General features: G+C 39.4%; 1 protein-coding gene across 2 annotated transcripts in view; it reads right to left on the bottom strand.

Moving 5' to 3' along the window:
• The window catches only part of Golm2 (golgi membrane protein 2), a 67,935-nt gene that overhangs the window by 17,360 nt on the left and 28,474 nt on the right, over positions 1-22,101 (bottom strand). For both annotated transcript variants that reach the window (XM_021154004.3, XM_021153997.3), the window contains exons 2-8: positions 16,626-16,680; positions 13,972-14,074; positions 11,888-11,978; positions 8,558-8,699; positions 7,852-7,932; positions 3,360-3,458; positions 2,228-2,398 (exon numbers count right to left, since the gene is read on the bottom strand). In XM_021154004.3, coding sequence (XP_021009663.2) covers positions 2,228-2,398; positions 3,360-3,458; positions 7,852-7,932; positions 8,558-8,699; positions 11,888-11,978; positions 13,972-14,074; positions 16,626-16,680 — 742 coding nt within the window. The remainder of the gene's footprint in view (positions 1-2,227; positions 2,399-3,359; positions 3,459-7,851; positions 7,933-8,557; positions 8,700-11,887; positions 11,979-13,971; positions 14,075-16,625; positions 16,681-22,101) is intronic.

The following is a 22,101-nucleotide window of genomic DNA, read 5'->3' on the forward strand; positions in this document are numbered from 1 at the left end:
TTCATTAAAAGAAAGCATACATGCACCGATATTTCAGTTCTTCATATTCACTAATGATACATAGAAAATAATTTAAGGCTCAGAAGGGGTCCTTCCAAAATAACTTATAGAGAGTAATTTCCCAGCATTATTTACAGACATTCTGTACCAACAAATTAATCTATGTATACTAAAATATAAATCAATACTAGCAAAAAATTCTGTAAAATCAATGCTATAAGAGAATCTAGGTGACAAACTAAGAGCGTTATTATAATTATAAACTTCTTTTTAAACATTTGTTTGTGTGTACACATGTGCCTGAGTACATGTGTGATGTTGCACATGCATGTGGAGGGCAAAGGAAAGTTTGCAAAAGCCAGTTGTCTCTTTCTTCCACTCTGTTGGTCCTGGGGATCGAACTTGGAACATCACTGTCAGCAAGCACCTTACCTCGCTGAGCCATCCTACCAGCCCTATATTAATATTTTTTTTCTTTCCTGTTTTATTTTTTTAAAGAATTGCATATACCCCAAACACAACATGTACCAAGGATGACCTTGAACTCATACTCCTGCTTCTACCTCCTAAAGGCTGGGATTACAAGTGTGCACTATCACTTCAGTCCAGGGCTTCATTCATGACAGGCAAACACTCTATCAACTGAGATGCATCCTCAGAACACCCCCCTCCCCCCTTTTTTTGTGTGTGAGACAAGGTTTCACTATACAATCCAGGTTGGTCTTGAACTCACTAACCCTGGTTGGCTTCAAATTTGTGATTCCCCCTGTCTCAGACTTCAAAGTGCCAAGGACTATAGGTGTGAGCCACTAGGACCAATTCATTTAAACCTCTTGTTTAATGTCCCCAGTCCTTGTTGAGAGAAAAGTTTCCAGTCTGTTATGGTTACTGTCAACTTGAAAAGACCTAGACTCATTGAAGAAACTAGCCTCTGGTGAAAGATATCCAGATTAGGCTAATTTAAGTTGCAAGATCCACTCTGTGGGTGGGCTGAGATCCCAAACTGAATACAAAGGAGAGTGTCTTACCTGAGGAGGACTGTGTCAGCTGCCTCAAACTCCTGCTGACAAACCTTCCCCTACTAGCTGGGCTGTACTGTGATCCAATACAAACACAGCCTTCCTTAACTTGTTCCCTCAGTGCTTTGTCACAGCAAGTAAGCAGGTGACTAGCAAGCAAGCCACAGGGGGACTTTAGAAAAGTGAGCTACATTCTTACAAATAAAACATTATTTATGTAGCATTTTAATCAAGGTGCACAAATACACTTTAAAATATCGTGGAAGGAAAGACAATTAATGTCCAAATTATTTATACAGATATAAATATATATATAAGTAACTGCTAGAAAACAATAGAAATCTTTGAATAAATGAAATATGCTGTCCAATTCTCAACCTATAATCAACCTGTGTGCAAACAGTACCACGTCTCTGGGAAAGCTGCTGCCCTAGCTGGAGCTTCTGAACATTCTGTCTGCTTAGAACTGAAGGAGAGAAGAAGCCATGAGGACAAAATGGAATGGAAAGCAGTTTAAGGAGCTGACTTAAGGGAAAGTGCCAACAGCAAATTCTCTGTGCTACCAAAAAGAGAATTTCTCTCTGCTACCACAGGTTTTCCTTACAGATCCCATTATACAGATTCAGAGAGCTAACTTACCAGAATCAGTGTCTCTGAAATAACTAAACGACAAAGTTCATTCCACAGTGCTCTGAGTGTTCACACCCACATGGGGCAGAGACAACTGGAAGGGAGGGAGGAGCAGGAAGCACACTGGGCCTCCCTCCCACTACAGCAGCCTCACCAGGCGCTCGCTCTCTCTCAACCATCCACTTTTCAAAACTACTTTTCACCTCCTAACCAAAGTTTCTGTCATTAGACTCGCAAACTGTATCTATTCTATTTCTCCAAAAAAGTTTCAATGCCTAAGAACTAAGCATTTTTTTAGACATCAACTCACCTGAAATGAATTAACAAGGTGACCATGATAACCTTTTACAGTTTCTTTAGACCATTTTCTGTCCATTTAAAAATGCTTTTCTTAAATTCAACAACAGCAAAAAAAAAAAAAAAAAATAAGATTTTCTTTTAAATTGTAGCAGAACTATACTTTCTCTTACACATCTGTTAGAGCATAACAATGAAATCACAATTCAGTCTCGCACCGAAATATATTTAAAGAACTCCTGTTAGCATAGTATTCATAGTATTCATCAACTGATCCTTACTTTGCTTCAACTTGTGGAAATCATTGGCTCTGTCCCGGGTGGCCTGCTTTAGCGAGTCTGTTTGAATTCTGGGTTCCCGATCCAAGTTTGGGCCTGGAATTATGTGCTGAAGAGGATTTGAAGGGTTCTGTTTTGAAGTACTGGGATTTTCATTCTGGTTTAGATGTGAACCTGTGGCATAAAATCAAAATAAGAAGAATTTTTTTTTTTTTTTTGAGACAGGGTTCTATGTGTAGTCCTGGCTATCTTAAAACTGACTATAGGCCATGCTGGCCTCAAACTCAGAGATCCACCTGCCTCTTCCTCCTGAGCACTAAAATTCAAGGCCTGTGCTGCCACCACCAACTGGCTAAGAATGTAACTTCCCACCCTTCCGGTAGTCAAGTCCCAAATCCAGGGCTTGACACTTGCTGAGCAAGCACCCCACTGAACTAGATCTCCAGCCCAAGAACGGAATTCTTTAACAGAACAATTGCATATAACCTGCTTAACAAAAGCAAAAGCTCATGGCCATCTGACATCGGGAGGTCACAGAGCTGGCTTGTTACTAAGCTTTACTCTCTTTTATGAAAGACACTCCATCTGTGGCTAAGTATCTCCACCACTGACTACAAGATTGTCCAACCTCCTTTGTCTTAGGTATCTACAAGAGAACTGACACTCACTTCTCCTTCCAAACTCCAAACAGCTGCTAGAGATCTCTAAGCTCTAAACAGGGTTTGACACGTTTAATATCTATGTCATCTTCAGCTATACAATGACTCACAGCTGTTATTTTCTAACTTTTTCATCACTGTGTCTTTATCTCATCAATATCTTGGCTTTATTTTTTCCAGTTGAGAAGAGAAACTACGCTTTTATACAAGCTAGAGGACCACTCTATTACTACGCTACATCCTGAACCCTCTGGACTCTAAATGGCTAAACATTTGGAAACAAGAAAGTTCCTCAGCCAGCCATCTCCACATCTTTTATGTGTGCATGTGTTATATGCCAATCATTTAAAAAATATATTCATTTCCAGAACAAATGCTATTTCACCACACAGCTAAATGGCATGTTCTACTTACTCTATAGTAACACCTGAACAATAAGTTGGTTCTCAAATGGAATGCTAAGTGAGACTTTATACCTGGAGCCATGTTTGGTGAGAGAGGCTGTCCAGTTGGAAGATGGGAGATTGTCTGATGACTTTCATGTTGAGAAGCTAACACAGGGGGCTTCTTTAAAGCTATAAGAAAAAAATAGATTCACATTATTCTCATTGAAAATATTGTGATTTCGGGCTGGTGAGATGGTTCAGTGGGTAAGAGCACTGACTGCTCTTCTGAAGGTCCTGAATTCAAATTCCAGCAACCACATGGTGGCTCACAACCACCTGTAATGAGATCTGACCCCTTCTTCTGGTGTGTCTGAAGACAGCACGGTGTACTTACATATAATAAATAAATAAATCTTTTTTAAAAAAAAAGAAAGAAAATACTGTGATTTCTAAAAAACACTATGAATCAGTTTATACTGCAGAAATACTATGTGTATCCTAATTTTGTAATCTTTATCCTTGGCATATTAAAAATTCTTGTATAATTATTAAATTATACATTGTACTATCTATTCTGTCTTGCTGGCTATCATAATCAAACAGTTCCTGGCACAAAACAGGCACTTATCAAAGAATTTATGAATAAACAAGTTAATCTCTTCAAATATAATGACTTACAACCACGAGATTCTTTTCTATAAATAACTGCAAGCAAAAATGAGTACTTGCTGACGAGGTGATTAAGAATAGAGCTCTGGGTTGCTCGGCATCTTTTATGACATTGGTATTTACTAATTTTGTGTGGATGAGTGTATTGGAGGCAGGTGAGCCAGGATACCACAAGGTGGGTCGTGGGGATTTAACTAAGATCATAAGGTTTGGTGGCCGGTGCTTTTACCCACTGAGTCCATTGCTGAACCCTCAACTTAAAATAACAAAACAAATCATAACTATTATAACAATTCTGGAATTTTGATTTCTTTAAAAAACACAGAAACATCATAAGAATATGTTTTTGTTTTAATCTCAGGTGTGGGATATGGGGCCGCTTCAGACGGTCCACAGCAGCTGGCTATGATTTGCCTCATGCACTAGCAGACGCATGGTTTTGCCAACTGCAGATAGTTCCTGAGACTATGTGATGTTTGGAATTCTGGGTACTTTTCAGAGGGTATATAAATGCTAGAGCCCTGACAGGTGTGGGTGGTGGTTGTTCAGGAGGGTTGGTTGCAGTTTGTTAGTAGTCATTCTAAAAGAAGAGACAAAAGGAAAGAAAAAGATTCAGGGATCTCTCACTTTCTCTCCTCTATCATCCTTTCTCTCCTATCTAGTGATGGTGGGTGAAACTAGAAGGATAAAGGGAAAAAGAAGAACCCACAAAGTAGCAAAGGCCAGCTACGTATGTTTTATTGTATGTTTAGAACAGCTACATATCAGTTTTATTTAGTAGCTTGTGTGGGCTTGAAATTCAGTATTCAGCCCAAAACATGGCTATACCTACTGTCCTCAAACATGGCTATACCTACTCATGCTGAGATTACAGGCATGAACCACTCCGTTTGGCTCTGGAACATTTGCTTTCTATGTCTTAAACATTTATTTTAGTTTTGTGTGTATATGTGTGTGTACATGTGCATGCCTGAGTGCATGTATGTGCACCCATGCATGCTGGAGCCTGTGGAGTTCAGAAGAAGGGTCAGTTTCCTGGAACTGGACTTGCAGATGGTTGTGAGCTGCCATGTGGATGTTGGAATCTGAACCTGGGTCCTTTGCAAGAGTAGTAAGTATTCTTAACCACTGAACCATTTCTCCAGCTCCTGGAGTTTTTATTTTTTAAGATGGGAAATGTTATTTGTACAAAGAGCATTACCAACAAGAAGGTTAGAGTTAGAATTTTCTTCTCTCTTAAGAAAGGAAGCTCAACAGGAAAGATTACATTTTACACATCAGCACTCACCCCAACAGATCCCTGCACAGAAGGAGACTATGGCAGGAAAGCAGACAGCTCACAGGAAAACTAAGAGAAAAGGAAACCAAGAGGGGAAAGAAAAAACCAGAAGCTCCTACCTACAAATACGGGCACATTTTACTTCCTAAAGATTGGTGTGGTAAATTTGACGGGATATGATCCTATTTATTTTTGCTGGACACACAACCAGCTTTCCCTTGTGGTTAGGGGACAAGGGCCTTTAATTCTGACATTGAAGATACAGATGAAACTGAGTATGTCACTTTGTTTGTTTGTTTGTTTTTGAGACAGGGTTTCTCTGTAGCTCTGGCTGTCCTGGAACTTGTTTTGTATATCAAGCTGGCCTCAAACTCCAGAGATCTGCCTGCCTCTGCCTCCTGAGTGCTAGGGTTAAAGGCATGGGCCACCATGCCTGGCTTGAATAAGTCACTTCTTATTTGGGCCATCAAATACATTCCAATCATATATAACCAAATCTTTCCCTTCTTCTACAACAACATAGGAGGCTAATATGAACATGTGGAATCATGACAGAAGCCACTGTTCAGATCTTCAAAAAGAACACCAGGCTTTAAGATGGAAATAAAGAAACCTTTGTCACTATAGGATATTGTAATTTGAAGACGTCTAGTAGGAATTACTTCCTAGTCTATCCTAACTAGCACATATTACTTGGGTCACTTTTACAGTTTACTTAAATGATTTTATGTCACTTATTACATAGTGTTAAGTATACAAGAAATCTGGCATTTACTCTGAGAAAAACACTTAAGCACACAGAGCTGTTCTCCACAGACTTTGCCACCATTACACCTTGTCTCCACTGCCATCTGCAATGGCCAACACACACAACTGCACACAAAGCCTTCAATGAATAGCACTTCACTAGAATCAACAGCCTAACTGTGACTTGTTAATGGACAGGGGCAGCTTAGTCTATAACTCTGCTGGTCAGTGCTGTCCTTAGCATAAGTCATATAAGATGGAGGGAGAGTGCTTCTTGGCCTTTTGGCTAAGATCAAGTGCAGAAGACAAGAGTATCTCCATTACTAAATAATAATCAGTCATGTTAAGATTTATATTATAATCTCTCTTGCTTAAGAACAAGGTGACTTTAAAAATAAATTTGGCTTAGATCAGTGTTTCTCAATCTGTGGGTTGTGGCCCCTGTGAGGGTTGAAAGACCATTTCAAAGGGGTCACCTAAGATCATCAGAAAACACAGATATTTATAATTCAAAACAGCAGCAAAATTAAAGTTATGAAGTAGCAAAAATAATTTTAAAGTTGGGGGGGTCACCACAACATGAGGAACTGTATTAGAGTCGCAGCACTAGGAAGGTTGAGAACCAGTGGTTTAGCTAGGTAAAACAAGGCTGGGTTAAACAAACAAACCTTTAAAAAAGTCCCAGAGGGACTGCTCTTCCAAAGGTACTGAGTTCAAATCCCAGCAACGACATGGTGGCTCACAACCACCCATAATGAGATCTGATACCCTCTTCTGGTACATCTGAAGTCAGCTACAGTGAACTTATACTAATAAATGAATCTTTAAAAAAAAAATTCCCGGGCTGGTGAGATGGCTCAGTGGGTAAGAGCACCCGACTGCTCTTCCAAAGGTCCAGAGTTCAAATCCCAGCAACCACATGGTGGCTCACAACCATCCGTAACGAGATCTGGTGCCCTCTTCTGGAGTGTCTGAAGACAGCTACAGTGTACTTACATATAATAAATAAATAAATCTTAAAAAAAAAAAAAAAATTCTCAGAGAAAGTTGGAAATATAACAACAGAGGAGCAAGGTATGCTCATAGAGCTCTCTCTGTCTCTGTCTCTCTCTGTCTCTCCTGATTGTATACTTAGCAAAAACTTCATAAAAACTCCATTAAGAAAGAAATCCTGGGGGCCTGGAGAGATGGCGCAGCAGTTAAGAGCACTGACTTCTTTCCAGAGGTATTGAGTTCAATTCCCAGCAACCACATGGTGGCTCACAACCATCTATAATAAGGGCTGATGCCCTCTTCGGGCATGCAGGTATACATGCAGATAGAGCACTCATATACATTAAATAAATAAAAATAAATCTTAAAAAAGAAAAAAGGCAATGCTGGCATTGACTAGAGAAATGGGCCAATGGGTTAAGGCAACAGCCACAAAGACTAACAACCTGAGTTTGATTCTTCTTCCAATCCCCACAGGTTGTCCTCTGACCTTCACACATATGCCATGGCATGCACTTAATCTCCTCAACACACACAGACACACACACAGACACAGACACAGACACACACACACACACACAGACACCCCAAATAAATGCAGTAAGAGGTTTGTTTTAAATTCTGGCAATTAGCAGCACCAAACACACATACATCTATAGGTTTTCTAGATTCTACAAAAACTAAACCAAACCAAAACAAAACTAATGGAGAACAGAGAATGGTGGTGCACGCCCTTAACTCCTGTCACTTAGAAAGCTGAGCAGGAAAAGTCGAAGGCCAGCCTGGGCTATACATAGCTGAAGTCTCTCTCAAAACAACATCATCAAAGAGAATGTGGCCACATAAAAACAGTGTCATTAATCTTAGCTCAGTTCTCCAGTAAGCCTCACTTACCAGCAGGAAGCTCGTCTACTTTTGCTAGGTCATTCTCTTCTACTCCAGGCATCCCTGCATCACCAACTCGTTTGAGTTGTTCTGCCCAAGGAACAAAATAAGGTACAACTATGTTTATGCAAATATAAATAAAAAAAGATTTGAAGGAAAGTAAAAATCAGTTTCTAATGTCACAGATTTTAAGTGAACACCTTGCTTGAAACTTAGTTTTATTTTGTTTTTTTCTTTTAATATTTTAAAAAACATACTTTCTTCAGTGTGTATGTGCCTGCATGTGTGCATAACGTGGCAGTCAAGGGAGTCAGCTCTTTCCTTCCACTGCTGAGGTAGGGTCTCTGTTGTGTATGCTTTGCTCCACAGACAAGGCAGGCTGGCCTGATCACCTCCAGAAAAATATGTTTCCATCTCCTACCTCACTGCAGTTCTGGGGTTGCAGATATGTGCCACTACATTAACTTTTGAATGTAGATGTGAGGACCTGAACTCTGGTTGTCATTGGTGCACAGCAAGTGACTTTACCATCTGAGCCTACTTCCTGGCCCTGATTTTTAACTAAAATACTTTTTTCTCTTTTGTTACAGGACCAAAAATTTAAACAATACAGACATTAAATCATCTCAGAACTAGTATCAAACAAGTTTTTAATGATTTGAATATATTTCAAAACAGGAAAAAATGGTGAATCTCATATCAACACAAAACTTACCTTTCCCATGTGGAAGATGATTGCTTGAGGGGTCCTCATTCTTATTTGCATCATTTTCAGGCACATTTGGAATATTTTTAGGTGCTCCATGATCGTTTCTACCCAATTCTTTCCCATCATTTGATTGAATCTTATGGGTCTCCTGTTGTTGGATAAAGATTTGGTAACAAGTATTTTTCAGTTTTGAATCCTTAAGCCACTGATAAAACAATTAATTTGTGTGTGTGTCTGTGTGTCTATGTGTGTGTTCATGTGCGCAGGCAAGTACAGTTATCCACAAGTTTCTTTCCTTCTCCCATGTGGGGAGTGAGTATCAAACTCAGGTCATCATGCTTACTCACAGGTGCCCTTCCTTACTGAGCCATCTAAGGGCTACAAAAATACAGTAAAAACAAACAAGTTAACAAAGATGTTTTCCTTAATGCTATCACCTTTGTGCGAATGGATAACTTTTAATAGTCTACTCCCCCACCCACCTCTTCTTAAGAAACAAGGCCATAGTTTTTATGCTGCCTAGAACTTCCTAGATAAAATAGACCAGGTTAGCTTCAAATGTGTGGTGATTTTCCTGCCTCTGCTTCCCAAGTGCTGGAATTATAGGAATAAGACACCATGTAGAGTCTTAAATATAAAGCATCTTCTTAAAACAATGTTTCTGTAATTTAGTGCGGGGACTCCTTGTTGTGTTTAAGGAGAGTTTTTATTATGAAAAATATCTATCTATCTATCTATCTATCTATCTATCTATCTATCTATCTATCTATCTATTTTGATTTTCAAGACGTAGTCCCTCTGTACAGCCCTGGCTATCCTGGAACTCACTCTGTAAATCAGACTGGCATTGAACTCAGAGACCTGCCTGCCTCTGCCTCTTCCTCTTGAGTGCAGGGATTAAAAGCTTGCACCACCACTGTCCAGCATGAAATAATTTTAGATTTGGAGAAAATCAGTTCTTGTGTACCCAGGTTCCCCTAATGTTAGAACTGATACTACTATGATAGACTTGTAAAACAAAGACAAAAGTTGTTACTGGACTGGAGAGCTGGCTCAGATGGAGGATTGCTTCCCTACCATCCATAAAGGCCCGGGCTGGCTCTCCAGAAGCACATAAGCTGGGCAGGTGCCATACATCTCTAATAAGGGCACACAGGAGACAAAGGCAGAAAAACCCAAAGTCTACATAGGAAACTTAAGTCCAGTCTGAGCTACACAAGACCTTGTCTCAAAAGGAAAAGAAAGGAAAAAAATATAATTATTAACTAAACTTTCAGACCTCATGTAGATCTTTTAAACCAGTTTTCTCTACTATATCTTTTTTTTGTTCCAAGATTTAACCTAGTATATACTATAAGGAGTTTTGGTCTTCAAGTCTTCTTATTCTCCTCTGATCTGTAGTCTTTCTGTCCTTGTATCACAAAAACAATACAAAATGTTATTTATGGATACTAGCCTGTGAATTTTTAATAATATCTTTATGTCATAATATCATATTATTTTGAGTTTTCAGCTGTAAATTGTTTTGTCAGCTATTTTTGTCAAAACCATGAAAAATAATAAAGGCTTTCAGTGAATAACACAGCACTAAAGCAAGCCTCTCTCCTTCCTTTCCCACACTACTGTACTCCTCTGAACTTTCGGTGTCTTAATACTACCTCTAACTACACTCAGTACCTCCACAGTGGCTGATCACTCAAGCTTTTCACTAGTCCATTCTCACACTCTTCAAAGCTGACACATATAAACTGCAGCTGTTTCAAACTGTAGACTGAAAACTGGAGAGATATAACACCCTCAATATCCTGCTGTAAAGCTAAGGAAAAGCTAAGGACAAAAACCAGACAGCCTTGACTTCTAGTCCTTAGAATGTTACCAAATGTTACCAAAGAACAAAAGAAATACTCTTTAATACTGAGTCACTCTTTACTTTTAATTACAAATTTTATACAAATCACATTTAACCAAACTAAGATTAAAGAGTATAAAAAATAACTCCTGTCCATAATGGTTAGTGAGCTTTAAAAAAATTCTATTTCTACAATGGCCTTTATGATAACTCAACTCAAAATTATTTATAAATCATTTGATGACCCAAAATGTATCAGGCAGAGTTGGTCATCTAGCTCAACAGAACATATAACTGCACATATGAAGTCACAGATCTGACCCACAGTACTTTAAGAAAGTATGAATCAAAATTAGTTATATAGTATCTAGTCATGTTATTTCTGTTTTAAGACAGGTCATCAGACTATTAGAGACTAATAAGAAAAAGCTTGACAATTCTGTTTTCTCTAAAGAATAAAATAAAAAAATGAAGCTGGGTGTGGATATTATTCACCTGTAACACCAGCACTTAAAAAGCTCAGGCAAGGGGATTGGAAATTCAATGGCATTTGAGCTATATACTAAGAGAAAGGGATACAGGAAAGGAAGGAAGAGGGAAAAAGGAAGGCTTTTCAGTAAAAAGCTGTCCACCTTAGAATCTGACATTGACAGCAATAACCACCATAATGATAATTTGCCTGTGCAAAGCCCTAGGTTTGATTCCTAACCATAAGAAACTGTAAGTTGATATATTTTTACACACATCCATTTTACTCAACAAGTACACATCCTCTTTTAAATCAGGCAGACTAGAATTCTTAATGTGTTATGACAACCATCTACTTCTAAATTAAATGAATTATAACCAAAGCATACATTATTTAAATACTTATTTTTTTTAAAGATTTATTTATTCATTTTACGTATATGAGTACACTGTGGCTATATTGATGGTTGTGAGCCATCTGGTTGCTGGGAATTTGAATTCAGGACCTCTGCTCGTTTTGGTCAGCCTAGCTTGCTTTGCTCTAAAGATTTATTTATTATTATATGTAAGTACACTGTAGCTGTCTTCAGGCACATCAAATGAGGTCGTCAGATCTCATTATGGATGGTTGTGAGCCACTATGTGGTTGCTGGGATTTGAACTCAGGACCTTTGGAAGAGCAGTCAGTACTCTGAACTGCTGAGCCATCTCTCCAGGCCTGATATCTTATTCTTTTTTTCTTTTTTTTTAATTAATATTTTTATTAGGTATTTTCCTTATTTACATTTCCAATGCTATCCAAAAAGTCCCCAAAACACTCCCCCCCGACTCCCCTACCAACCCACTCCCACACCTTGGCCCTGGCATTCCCCTGTACTGGGGCATATAAAGTTTGCAAGTCCTATGGGCCTCTCTTTCCAGTGATGACATACTAGGCCATCTTTTGATACATATGCAGCTAGAGTCAAGAGCTCTGGGGTACTGGTTAGTTCATAATTAAATACTTATTTTTAATTTACCTTTTGTTCCTGCAAAAACTGATCTGCTAATTTTTTAATATTTTCTTCATGTTGTGCTCTTAACTCCTTGATCTGCTGTCCACACTGAAAACTAAATGAGAAAGTCATTCTTTAGATGCTATTAGACTGAGTACCCCAAGTCTGTCCAGAAGCAGCTCATGCATCTAGGAAGACACAACATCATTCAGCAGGGAAACAGTGAAATGCAGTCAAAATCATAAATGCTTGACTCTTTATTGGGGGCAGGTGGAGATTCTGCTAAAGTTAATGGAAAAAACAGAAAGCAGGTAGATGCAAGCAAGCCTTCCTCAAGTGTTTTACAAATTATACCTATAAAGAAACAATTGTCAAGGCCAATTTCAATCACAGCAGAGAAAAATGCTGTGATAAAAGGGAAAAAAATTAAACAATCTCTCGGTTCTCATCAAACAGATGAAAAATGCTAGAAGTAGGAGCCAATAAAGAATGACAGCTATTGCCAGGCGTGGTGGTGCACGCCTTTAGTCCTAGCACTCGGGGCAGAGGCAGGCGGATTTCTGAGTTCGAGGCCAGCCTGGGCTACAGAGTGAGTTCCAGGACAGCCACGACTACACAGAGAAACCCTGTCTTGAAAAACCAAAAAAAAAAAAAAAAAAAAAAATGACAGCTATTCATGTCTTCAACAGAACTTTAAATACCATAATACAAGTGTATACCATGGAATAAAGGAAAGGAAGAAACAGTATAGTGTCAGGAAAAAAAGTCAAAACACGTAAAAATGGTGACTTTCTGCTGGGGAAGTAGTCAAAGATACAAAGAGACATTCTTCTTGAAAATAGAAACAAGAACTTAATACACACATGCTAATGTCACATTATTATTGCAATTAAACTTAATGAGTACATAGATACATCTTAATGTTCACATTATTATCACAAATTAAACTTCCTATCTTGATATCATTGTACTTTCTTATTCCTACATATTGAGACCAAATTAAATTCAAATTAAAACAATGTGGTAGGGCTATGAGGAAACATCTCCGTTATAAGTAAACACAATTATTTAGGAAGCAATCTTTCATTCACGTTATACAGGCAGCTAACTGCTAAAACATTTTCAGTAAATGTATGTTTATGAATATATACTAGTGAAATATTAAGGGAAAAATCTCAAAAAATTACCTAAAATAAAAATGAAACCATTTACAATTATTTCTTTTACTTTAGCATTATTATTACTATGACATAGTTGTGTATATGATGTGTGCATTTACTTGTAGCCATGTGAGTGGCACAGTGCCCCATGGCACGCGTGTAGATGTTAGCCATGTGAGTGGCACAGTGCCCCATGGCACGCGTGCAGATGTTATAAGTTAGGTCTGTTTTCCATGGCAGGACCCAGAGGCCACACTCAGGTAATCAGAGTTGCACAGAAAGTGTCTCTTACCCACTGAGCCATCTTGTTGGTCCAAATAATACTGAGAAAAGAAAATTTCTACAGTGGTCCCACAAGTTTGTAGAATCTAAGTTTTAACAAATTGATGTGCTAGGAAAAACACTGAATACTGGCAGGTTAAAAATACTCATATAATAAGTAGTTATACATAGATAACTAAGAAAGAGAAAAACTGTTGAGCCTAACTTCTGGTATACAAACCTAAAAAGACTCAACCCTTTACCATAAACCTGATTAGACCCTAAGAAGTTCCCCACCTCCTCCCTCTGTAGAAGTGTGAGGGAGGGGACAGATCAAGAGCAGGAACACACACTCCTTAGCAATGCTGAGGGCATGCCCAGAGTTGTTTTCATCTTCTGGAAGTCCCTCAGAAAGGAAGTCTGGTTTTAGTTCTTACTGTATCCCATTCAACAAAACTTGTTGTTATAAGATCTTTCTGTTTGACAATCTAGATCATGTAAGAGATGTTTTCATAGTGTTTAACATATTAAAATAAAAGATTATAATTTTACAACAACCTTTGAAAGATAAAATAAGATGAAGAAAATGAAAGAGAAAGAGTAGAGGGCAGATGGGAAGAAGTGCATTAGGTACAAAGCCTGGACAAATGCTGGAGACTCACAGAGCTGCTGCATGTGGCATCTTACCTCTCGTATTCTAACCGCTTTACAAGGTATGTATTATTTTTCCTGTAGTCTTGAAGCTGATCTTCCTGTCGAAGAAACTCCTGACGAAGCTCAGCCAGTTGCTCTAGCCAGACAAGGGAAGGAGCCAAAGAAGAATCAATTTACTTATTGCATGACTTTCTATTGAGAATCTATAGAATGGTCTTTTAATTATGTACATTTTCAATTTTTCTACTAAGATTCTCAGGAAATTAGAAATCTAACATGTGCGGTCAGAGGTCAACCTTGAGTGTAGCTCCTTAAAAGTACTCCACCTTGGTTGTTTTTGTTATTTTTATGTGCCTGAATGTTTATCTGTGCCCCACATGTGTAAGAGCCTTGGGAGGTCAGAAGAGGTGTTAGGTCTCCTGCATCTCGAGTTACATACGGCTGTAAGCCATCATGTGTGTCCTAGAACCAAACCTGGATCCTTTACAAGAGCACTAAGTACTTGTAAGTGCCACACCATCTCTCCAGCCTTTTCTCATGAGGTTTTGAGCCAAGGTCTTTCACTGAGCTCTGGGCTCACTGAGCAGGCTCAGCTGGCTGGCCAGCAAGCTCCAGGGATTATTAACACCTTTTGCATTGTTCAGACTATGGCTCATGTAAGGAACACTGAGATGACTCCAGTTCTCAAAATCAAACTTGTTCTGCCAACCTAGGACCCAATATTCATACACACTGTAGAAACACACTTTTACATCTTGTCTACCAGAATACCTCCCATTTGGCTCTACCACAGCTTTAGTTGCTGTTCAACTTCTCAATTTCTAGAAATACCTATACTGCTTCATCACTGGAGCACCAGAAATCTCAAGCATCATGTATTTTCCAACTTTGTCATTTTTTTTTTTTACATTATTTCTTGGCTTCAATTTTGAAGTCTGTATTTACTTCTCCTTTACTAGCCGTGTTCTGAGGCAGCCCCACGTTAACAGAACAGAGTATGTAGGTAGGGTTAGATGCATCTTGCATTGCACTACAATGGTACTGCACTCCCACTTTTTTTCTTTTCTTTCTCCCCCCCACCTCCTTTTTTTTCTTTTTTGGTTTGGGGTGGGAGGCAGGGTTCTCTCTCTCCATGTAACTCTGGAGGCCTGGAACTCACACTACAGAGATCTACCAGCTTCTGCCCTGAGTGCTGGAGGCCTGGAACTCACACTACAGAGATCTACCAGCTTCCGCCCTGAGTGCTGGAGGCCTGGAACTCACACTACAGAGATCTACCAGCTTCCGCCCTGAGTGCTGGAGGCCTGGAACTCACACTACAGAGATCTACCAGCTTCTGCCCTGAGTGCTGGAGGCCTGGAACTCACACTACAGAGATCTACCAGCTTCTGCCCTGAGTGCTGGACTGCAGACTTGCACCAAGATGCCTGGTGACACTGCATCTTCTTTTTTCTTTCTTTTGTTTGTTGAGGTAGGATTTCTCTGTATAGCCCTAGCTGTTCTGGAACTGGCTCTGTAGCTAAAGGTATGGGTCACCACTGCCCATCTGTGTTGTATTTTCTTAGTATGAGCTCAAAGATAATGTTCAATGAAACCGCTCCTGTAAGAGTCACTGTAAGTCTGAAGGTAGCCTTGGCTACACAGGAAGACCTTAACTAAAAACCCTATGGAATAGTGACACTCACACTCAGGGTAAGTTTTAGCTCCTCCATTATCATTTCTCTGGAAACACCTTACAGACACGCCAGAGTTGTTTCCCTCAGGTGATCATAAATCAGTCAAGATGACAATAAAGATTAAGCCATTGCATGCCCCAGTTAGGGAAGGCAAGCCGACAGAGGAAGTGATGTACTCTAAGTGAGGAGCGTACTCTCTTTGCCTATTCTTTTCTGTAAAAGCCTAATCCTTCATGTAAAACAACATGGAAGGTGGTCCTGACCCATGGAAAGCAAGCAAACTGATGTCCTCTTCATCAGTTCCTGCCTTGACGTCCCTGGATAACAGACTATAATCTATAACAGGAAACAAACCCTCTCCTCCCCAGGCTGCTTTTGATCACGGTGTTTTATCACAGAAATAGAAAACTAACTAATGTACTTTTAAAGTTAGAGCTTTGAATTTATTTATTATTTCTCTACATTCCAGGTTTCTTTCTATCTCAAGAGAACTTCAAAGCGTCCTCCGACCTGAATGGGTAATGTTAGCAGGTTAGACACAATACAGAATAAGAACCCATCTCTTTCCCCTAGAAACGGAATGGCCACATAATCTACAGTTCAACTTTCTTTGAGAACTTTTTATATGTGTTTATGTGGTTGTACACATGTATACATATGCATTCGGAGTACAGAGATCTATTTGCTTCTGCCTCCTGAATGGTGGGACTAAAGGCATGTGCCACCACCACCTGGCTCAGCCAACTACTATTTAATTCTTGAAGATTTCAGACATGAAGTCTATACTCTATAATTACTCTATAATTAAAAGTCTCTTGGAGGCTAGAGAGATGGCTCAGAAGTTAAGAGCACTAACTGTTCTTCCAGAGGTCCTGAGTTCAATTCCCAGCAACCACATGGTGGCTCATAAATATCTATAATGAGATATGGTGTCCTTTTCTGGCCTGCAAGTCTATGTGCAGGCAGAACACTGCGTACATAATAAATAAATCTAAAAGAAAAATTTCTTACCCTTTAAATGATGTATGTCTGCCATCTGATATGATATGTTGTTTTGTAGCTTAACCTAAAAAAGAAATTGTTTTCATTTTAATAATTATATATATTTTTTCTTAACACAACGTCCTATGTAGCTCAAACTATTCTTGAACTCCCTATGTTATTTTTGTTGCTGCTGTTTGTTTGGTGTGTGTTTTTCTTTTTGAGACAAAGTCTTTTTATATAACCTTGGTGAGTCTGGAACTGCTATGTAGAGCAGGCTGGCCTTAAACTCATATATCTGCCTGCCTCTGCTTCCAGTGCTGGAACTAAAGGCGTCTGCCACCACCACTGGGCTCTCCTCTGTAAAGTCAAGGATGACCTTGAACCCCTGATTTCCATGCTTCCACCTCTAGTGCTTATGTGTGTGCACTATTTCACCCACCAAGAATACGTCATTTCAATCACAGTTACTCATATTCACTTTGAACTTGATCATCAATGTAAGCAAAAACTCTATTTATACATCAAAAAGAATTAAGAGGTAAATTCTGATTCTGTAATGTTTATAACGATTTTCCGTGTTTTAGAGTTTGAATTGTACATCATTTATTGACTTCCCCAAATCTTACAGAGACCTCTCACTAACTCAATATTAGAATAAGATTAACTCTTTGAAACATTTACTATCAAATCAAAAGTGATTCCTGCTTATCAGGTTTTTCCATGGCAACACAGTTTCTCTGTGTTCAGGTATGTGCTCAAGATTCAAAGCCAAGGTCACTGTCCTTTAAAGGTCAGTACACATGAATGCTAAGAGCATAGATGTACAAAACCTGACTTGAAGCTAAGGCTTATCACTCAAAGTAAAAATAAAAACACGTACTTGAACAACATAATATTTGTTAAGTTTTAAAATTTTTTCATTTTCCCACTTTATACTCTTATTTTTTCACAAAAATGTTCTTGCTGTAGACAAGTTTTGCCACTACAAATGGGTATCCTTACTCCAAAGTAGGCCAGATTCACAATGATACAAAGCAACCATATAAGAGGCAAATGATAAATACCAACACAATTTCTAAATAATATTTTTATTTTTATTTTATTTTATTTTATTTTTTTTTGGTTTTTCGAGACAGGGTTTCTCTGTGTAGCCCTGGCTGTCCTGGCACTCACTTTGTAGACCAGGCTGGCCTCGAACTCAGAAATCCGCCTGCCTCTGCCTCCCGAGTGCTGGGATTAAAGGCGTGCGCCACCACGCCCGGCTATAATATTTTTAAAAAGTACAGATTATTGCACAGATATCTCATGTAACTCTCACATAATTTCTCCCAGTGTGTATAACTATTGTTCAACTTCAAAATTAGGGCGATAACATAACAACTATGAATAATTTTATGTCATTTCATCATATGTCTTGGGCTGTGAAACTACAATAATAGTCAAGACACAGAAGGTATTCCATCACCACAAACACTTCTCTTATACTACATTTTATTTTGTTTTATAATATTAGTGTGTGTGTGTGTGTGTTCACATAAAGTACACAGAGGTCAGGGACAATTGCAGGAAAAGAACTTTTTCTTCAACCACATGAATCCAGGAGATGAAAGGCAGGCCCATCAGGCTTACAGCCATCCTACCAGATCGTACACTATCTTTACAGTCAAGACTCATTTCCTTTCTCCCACCATCTAGTGCCAACATACTGGCAAGAATATGAAACAACAGAGAAAACATAAGAACAGTGTCAAGGATAGATAGGGTAGTACCTAAAAAGTATAATTCCTCTGATAATTCAAAGTCGTTACAGAAAGGATTCTGTCTGAAACAGGAATTTAAGGTTGAGAATTTAAACTTGAAGTAAGTAGAAAAGAGCCCTCAGAAAGAGAAAATAACCAGGAAAATGTATAGAGTCCAGAAGGCCTGAGGTATGTAAGAAGGCTGCAAAGTACTATCTGGTGATTCACAAGAAAGACTAGGAGGAAAAGGAGCTTGGGCGGAAAAGGCAAGGAATCAAGCAGGGTCTACCCTTTACCCTGAGTCCTGATGGCTTAGTTAGTAAGGTGAAAGTCCATCCATAAACAAAGAGCAGATGAAAGCAGAACTGTTCCAAGAGCAGGAGTCTAGCAGTCTCACTGAAGTCTTGGGGGCTTTGAAGAAGGAAGTTTAAATAAGGCCAATGCATAGTTATGAAAAGGGATGAAACACCACTAGTACATAGCATAACACAGGTACACTTTGAGAACACTACACAGGCAAGTTCGAGAAGACACTCACAAAAAGGCCAAACAATTCTGATCCCACCCACATGAAATGCACAGAAAGACAACGGCTACCATCTGGGGAATGGAGGTTACTGAAGTCTCTAAGGATAAACCCCAGAGTCTTTCACAAGTCCATGTTCTACATCTTAACAGTCCCTAGCCATAAGAGGGACTTCTTAATGTGCACAGGATTTCTTTTGGAGCAAAGAAAATGTTTTAGAATTAGACAGTAACAACAGCTCTATGACACTATAAATTTACTTTTTTGGTTTGTTTGGTTGTTTTTGTTTTTGTTTTTTGAGACAGGGTTTCTCTGTGTAGCCCTGGCTATCCTGGAACTCACTCTGTAGACCAGGCTGGCCTTGAACACAGAAATCTGCCTGCCTCTGCCTCCCAAGTGCTGGGATAAATTTACTTTTAAAAAACCCAATGAACTATATACTTTAGAAGAGTTAATTTTATATCAATTACATCTACATTTTTTTTAAACCATTTTAAATGCACAAAGAAAAGGACCATACGAATGCTGAGTGTGCTCTGGACAGCACACAGACAAATACAGACAGAACAATAAACACTGTGTGCTTGAGGACCTCATTAGTCAAAAGAGACACTGAAGAAAACAGGCAATTATAGAATGGCAAGACAAATAATATAGGCAAACACAGTAGAAACAGCATAGAAATCCAGCTTCAGGAGAAAACAGGAGGCTTCTGGAGATGACAGTAATGTCTGACTAACTCCTACAGAAGAGTAACTCTCACCCATTTGGAAGTAGGAGAGATAAAGAGGAAAGAAAGAAAGAAAGAAAGAAAGAAAGAAAGAAAGAAAGAAAGAAAGAAAGAATCACTCAACATTCTAGCATCTGCCAAAAGTCCCAAGGAGCTGGAAAATGCCACAGACCCTTTTTGGTCCCTGTCTGCGTAGAATGGGTTCCTAGTTGCAGGTGGGCAAGCAATCAGTGAATGACAAACAGAAGCGACACGAGAGATTGTGTAGACTCTGAATGTAATTTTTCAAGTCAAGCATCAAACTTTTTATACAGAGGAGCAACAAGAAAGCAGGCAAGATACATCCACTGAGTTACAGTGACACAATACAAAAAGAACGTATACATCAAAAGAAGGTGGGGACCAGGCCTCTGCCACTAAAAAGGGAGCCAGGTGTAATGCTAGTCTATTGTTAAGCCCACCACCAGGGGTTCTCAGTAAACGCCTGATTATGCAGTTTCTTTGGGCCTAGAGAAGAAACCTGTCTCAGGGGGACTCCCTAATTCTTTCAAGATAAATTCGCTAGGCCATTGTGAATTCCCTTGTTTGGGTAAGACTGGCTATTGTCCCAAGTAAACACTCTAGAGACCAGCCCCCAGCTATTCCCACTCAGTTCTTTGTAATGCCTAATTAGTTTCACCTTCTCTACTAGAAGTAAATTTGAATATTACTGAATAGATAACCTTCTTACTGAATTCCAAGTTTGTGGCTTCAAGGATTTTCTAGGATGTTGGAACACTGGCGAAGGCTTAGCTATGTCAGAATCCAACCTTTAAAGGCACTTATAATAAAACAACACTGAAAGAGAGCCCGTGGATCCAGACTAATGTGGGGATAGGGTATAAATATCTGGGTTATGAGAATGCCTGGTTCCAGGAGGTTGAGTTTCCTTGAAACTCCCTGCCTCGTGAGTGCTTCCAGGCCTCTAGGCCTGCCAAGCAGACTTCACTGGAGTGTGAGTAGCAGGAAAATAATGAATTAAGGGGAAATAGTAAGATATATCTCTTTTAAAACAATCAAGGTAGCTGGGCGTGGTGGCGCATGCCTTTAATCCCAGCACTTGGGAGGCAGAGACAGGCAGATTTCTGAGTTCGAGGCCAGCCTGGTCTACAAAGTGAGTTCCAGGACAGCCAGGGCTACATAGAGAAACCCTGTCTTGACTCCCCCCCCCCCCCCAAAAAAAAAAAATCCCAAAAAACCAATGAAGGTCTATAGCACAAGGGTCTTACCAAAGAAGACAGGCATTTTCATGGGTTCTTTACAGGGCTTGCAAACAAGATTATGATATCCAATTTGCAATTTTGAAGTAAATTTGGCTACAGTATGATGGGCAGACCAGAAAGGACAAAATTATACAAAATGAAATCAGATCATTTTATATGTGAGAGAAACCTCTCTGTCAACCAGGCCTGTTTGTACAGGGACAACAAGCCGAGGGTTACTGGTTACACTTTATTGGTTGGAGGAACATTTCCAAGGAATAATATATCATAACACTCAACTTCCAATGTCTCTAAATAGTTTTGTGGGAAATAAGCTGTCTTAGTCAGGGTTTCTATTCCTGCACAAACATCATGACCAAGAAGCAAGTTGGGGAGGAAAGGGTTTATTCGGCTTACACTTCCATACTGCTGTTCATCACCAAAGGAAGTCAGGACTGGAACTCAAGCAGGTCAGGAAGCAGGAGCTGATGCAGAGGCCATGGAGGGATGTTCTTTACTGGCTTGCCTCCCCTGGCTTGCTCAGCCTACTCTCTTATAGAACCCAAGACTACCAGTCCAGGGATGGTCCCACCCACAAGGGGCCTTTCCCCCTTGATCACTAATTGAGAAAATGCCTTACAGTTGGATCTCATGGAGGCATTTCCTCAACTGAAGCTCCTTTCTCTGTGATAACTCCAGCTGTGTCAAGTTGACACAAAAATAGCCAGTACATAAGCTATAATGCCTGTGTTTATGCTTGTGTGATAGCTGTGGCCATAGTGACAGAAATTATATGGCCTCAAGAACTTGCTCTCTGGCCTTTTATGAAAAAGGTCTGAATATTCCTAAACTATCAGAATAAGAATAGAAAGGCAGCTCCTTCTGATAGATAAGAGGTTGAAGGTGTTTGCCATCAAGTCTGATCCCCAGAACCCACAAGGTAGGAGAGAAATGACTCCAAAGGTTGTCTTCTGACCTCTCTATATAAGTAAGTGACACGAGCATGTTCCTCATTCCCAATAAATAAATATAAATGAGATACACACACAAATGGTATGGGCAGGGAGAGGGCAAAAAGGCACACAGACAAGTTGGCCAAGGAATAGTCTGTGGTGTAGTAAGATATGAAAAGCTAACTGAAAATCACTGGAGCTGGAGTTACAGGCAGTCATCAGCAACTCAACATGAATGCTGGGAACTGAACTCCGGTCCTATAATAGAGAACAAGGTGCACTTAACCACTGAGCCCTCTGCTCAGCCCCTGGTT

This window comes from Mus caroli, unplaced genomic scaffold, assembly GCF_978045245.1.
Source record: "Mus caroli unplaced genomic scaffold, Mus_caroli_1 scaffold_2, whole genome shotgun sequence".
Taxonomy (NCBI): Eukaryota; Metazoa; Chordata; class Mammalia; order Rodentia; family Muridae; genus Mus; species Mus caroli.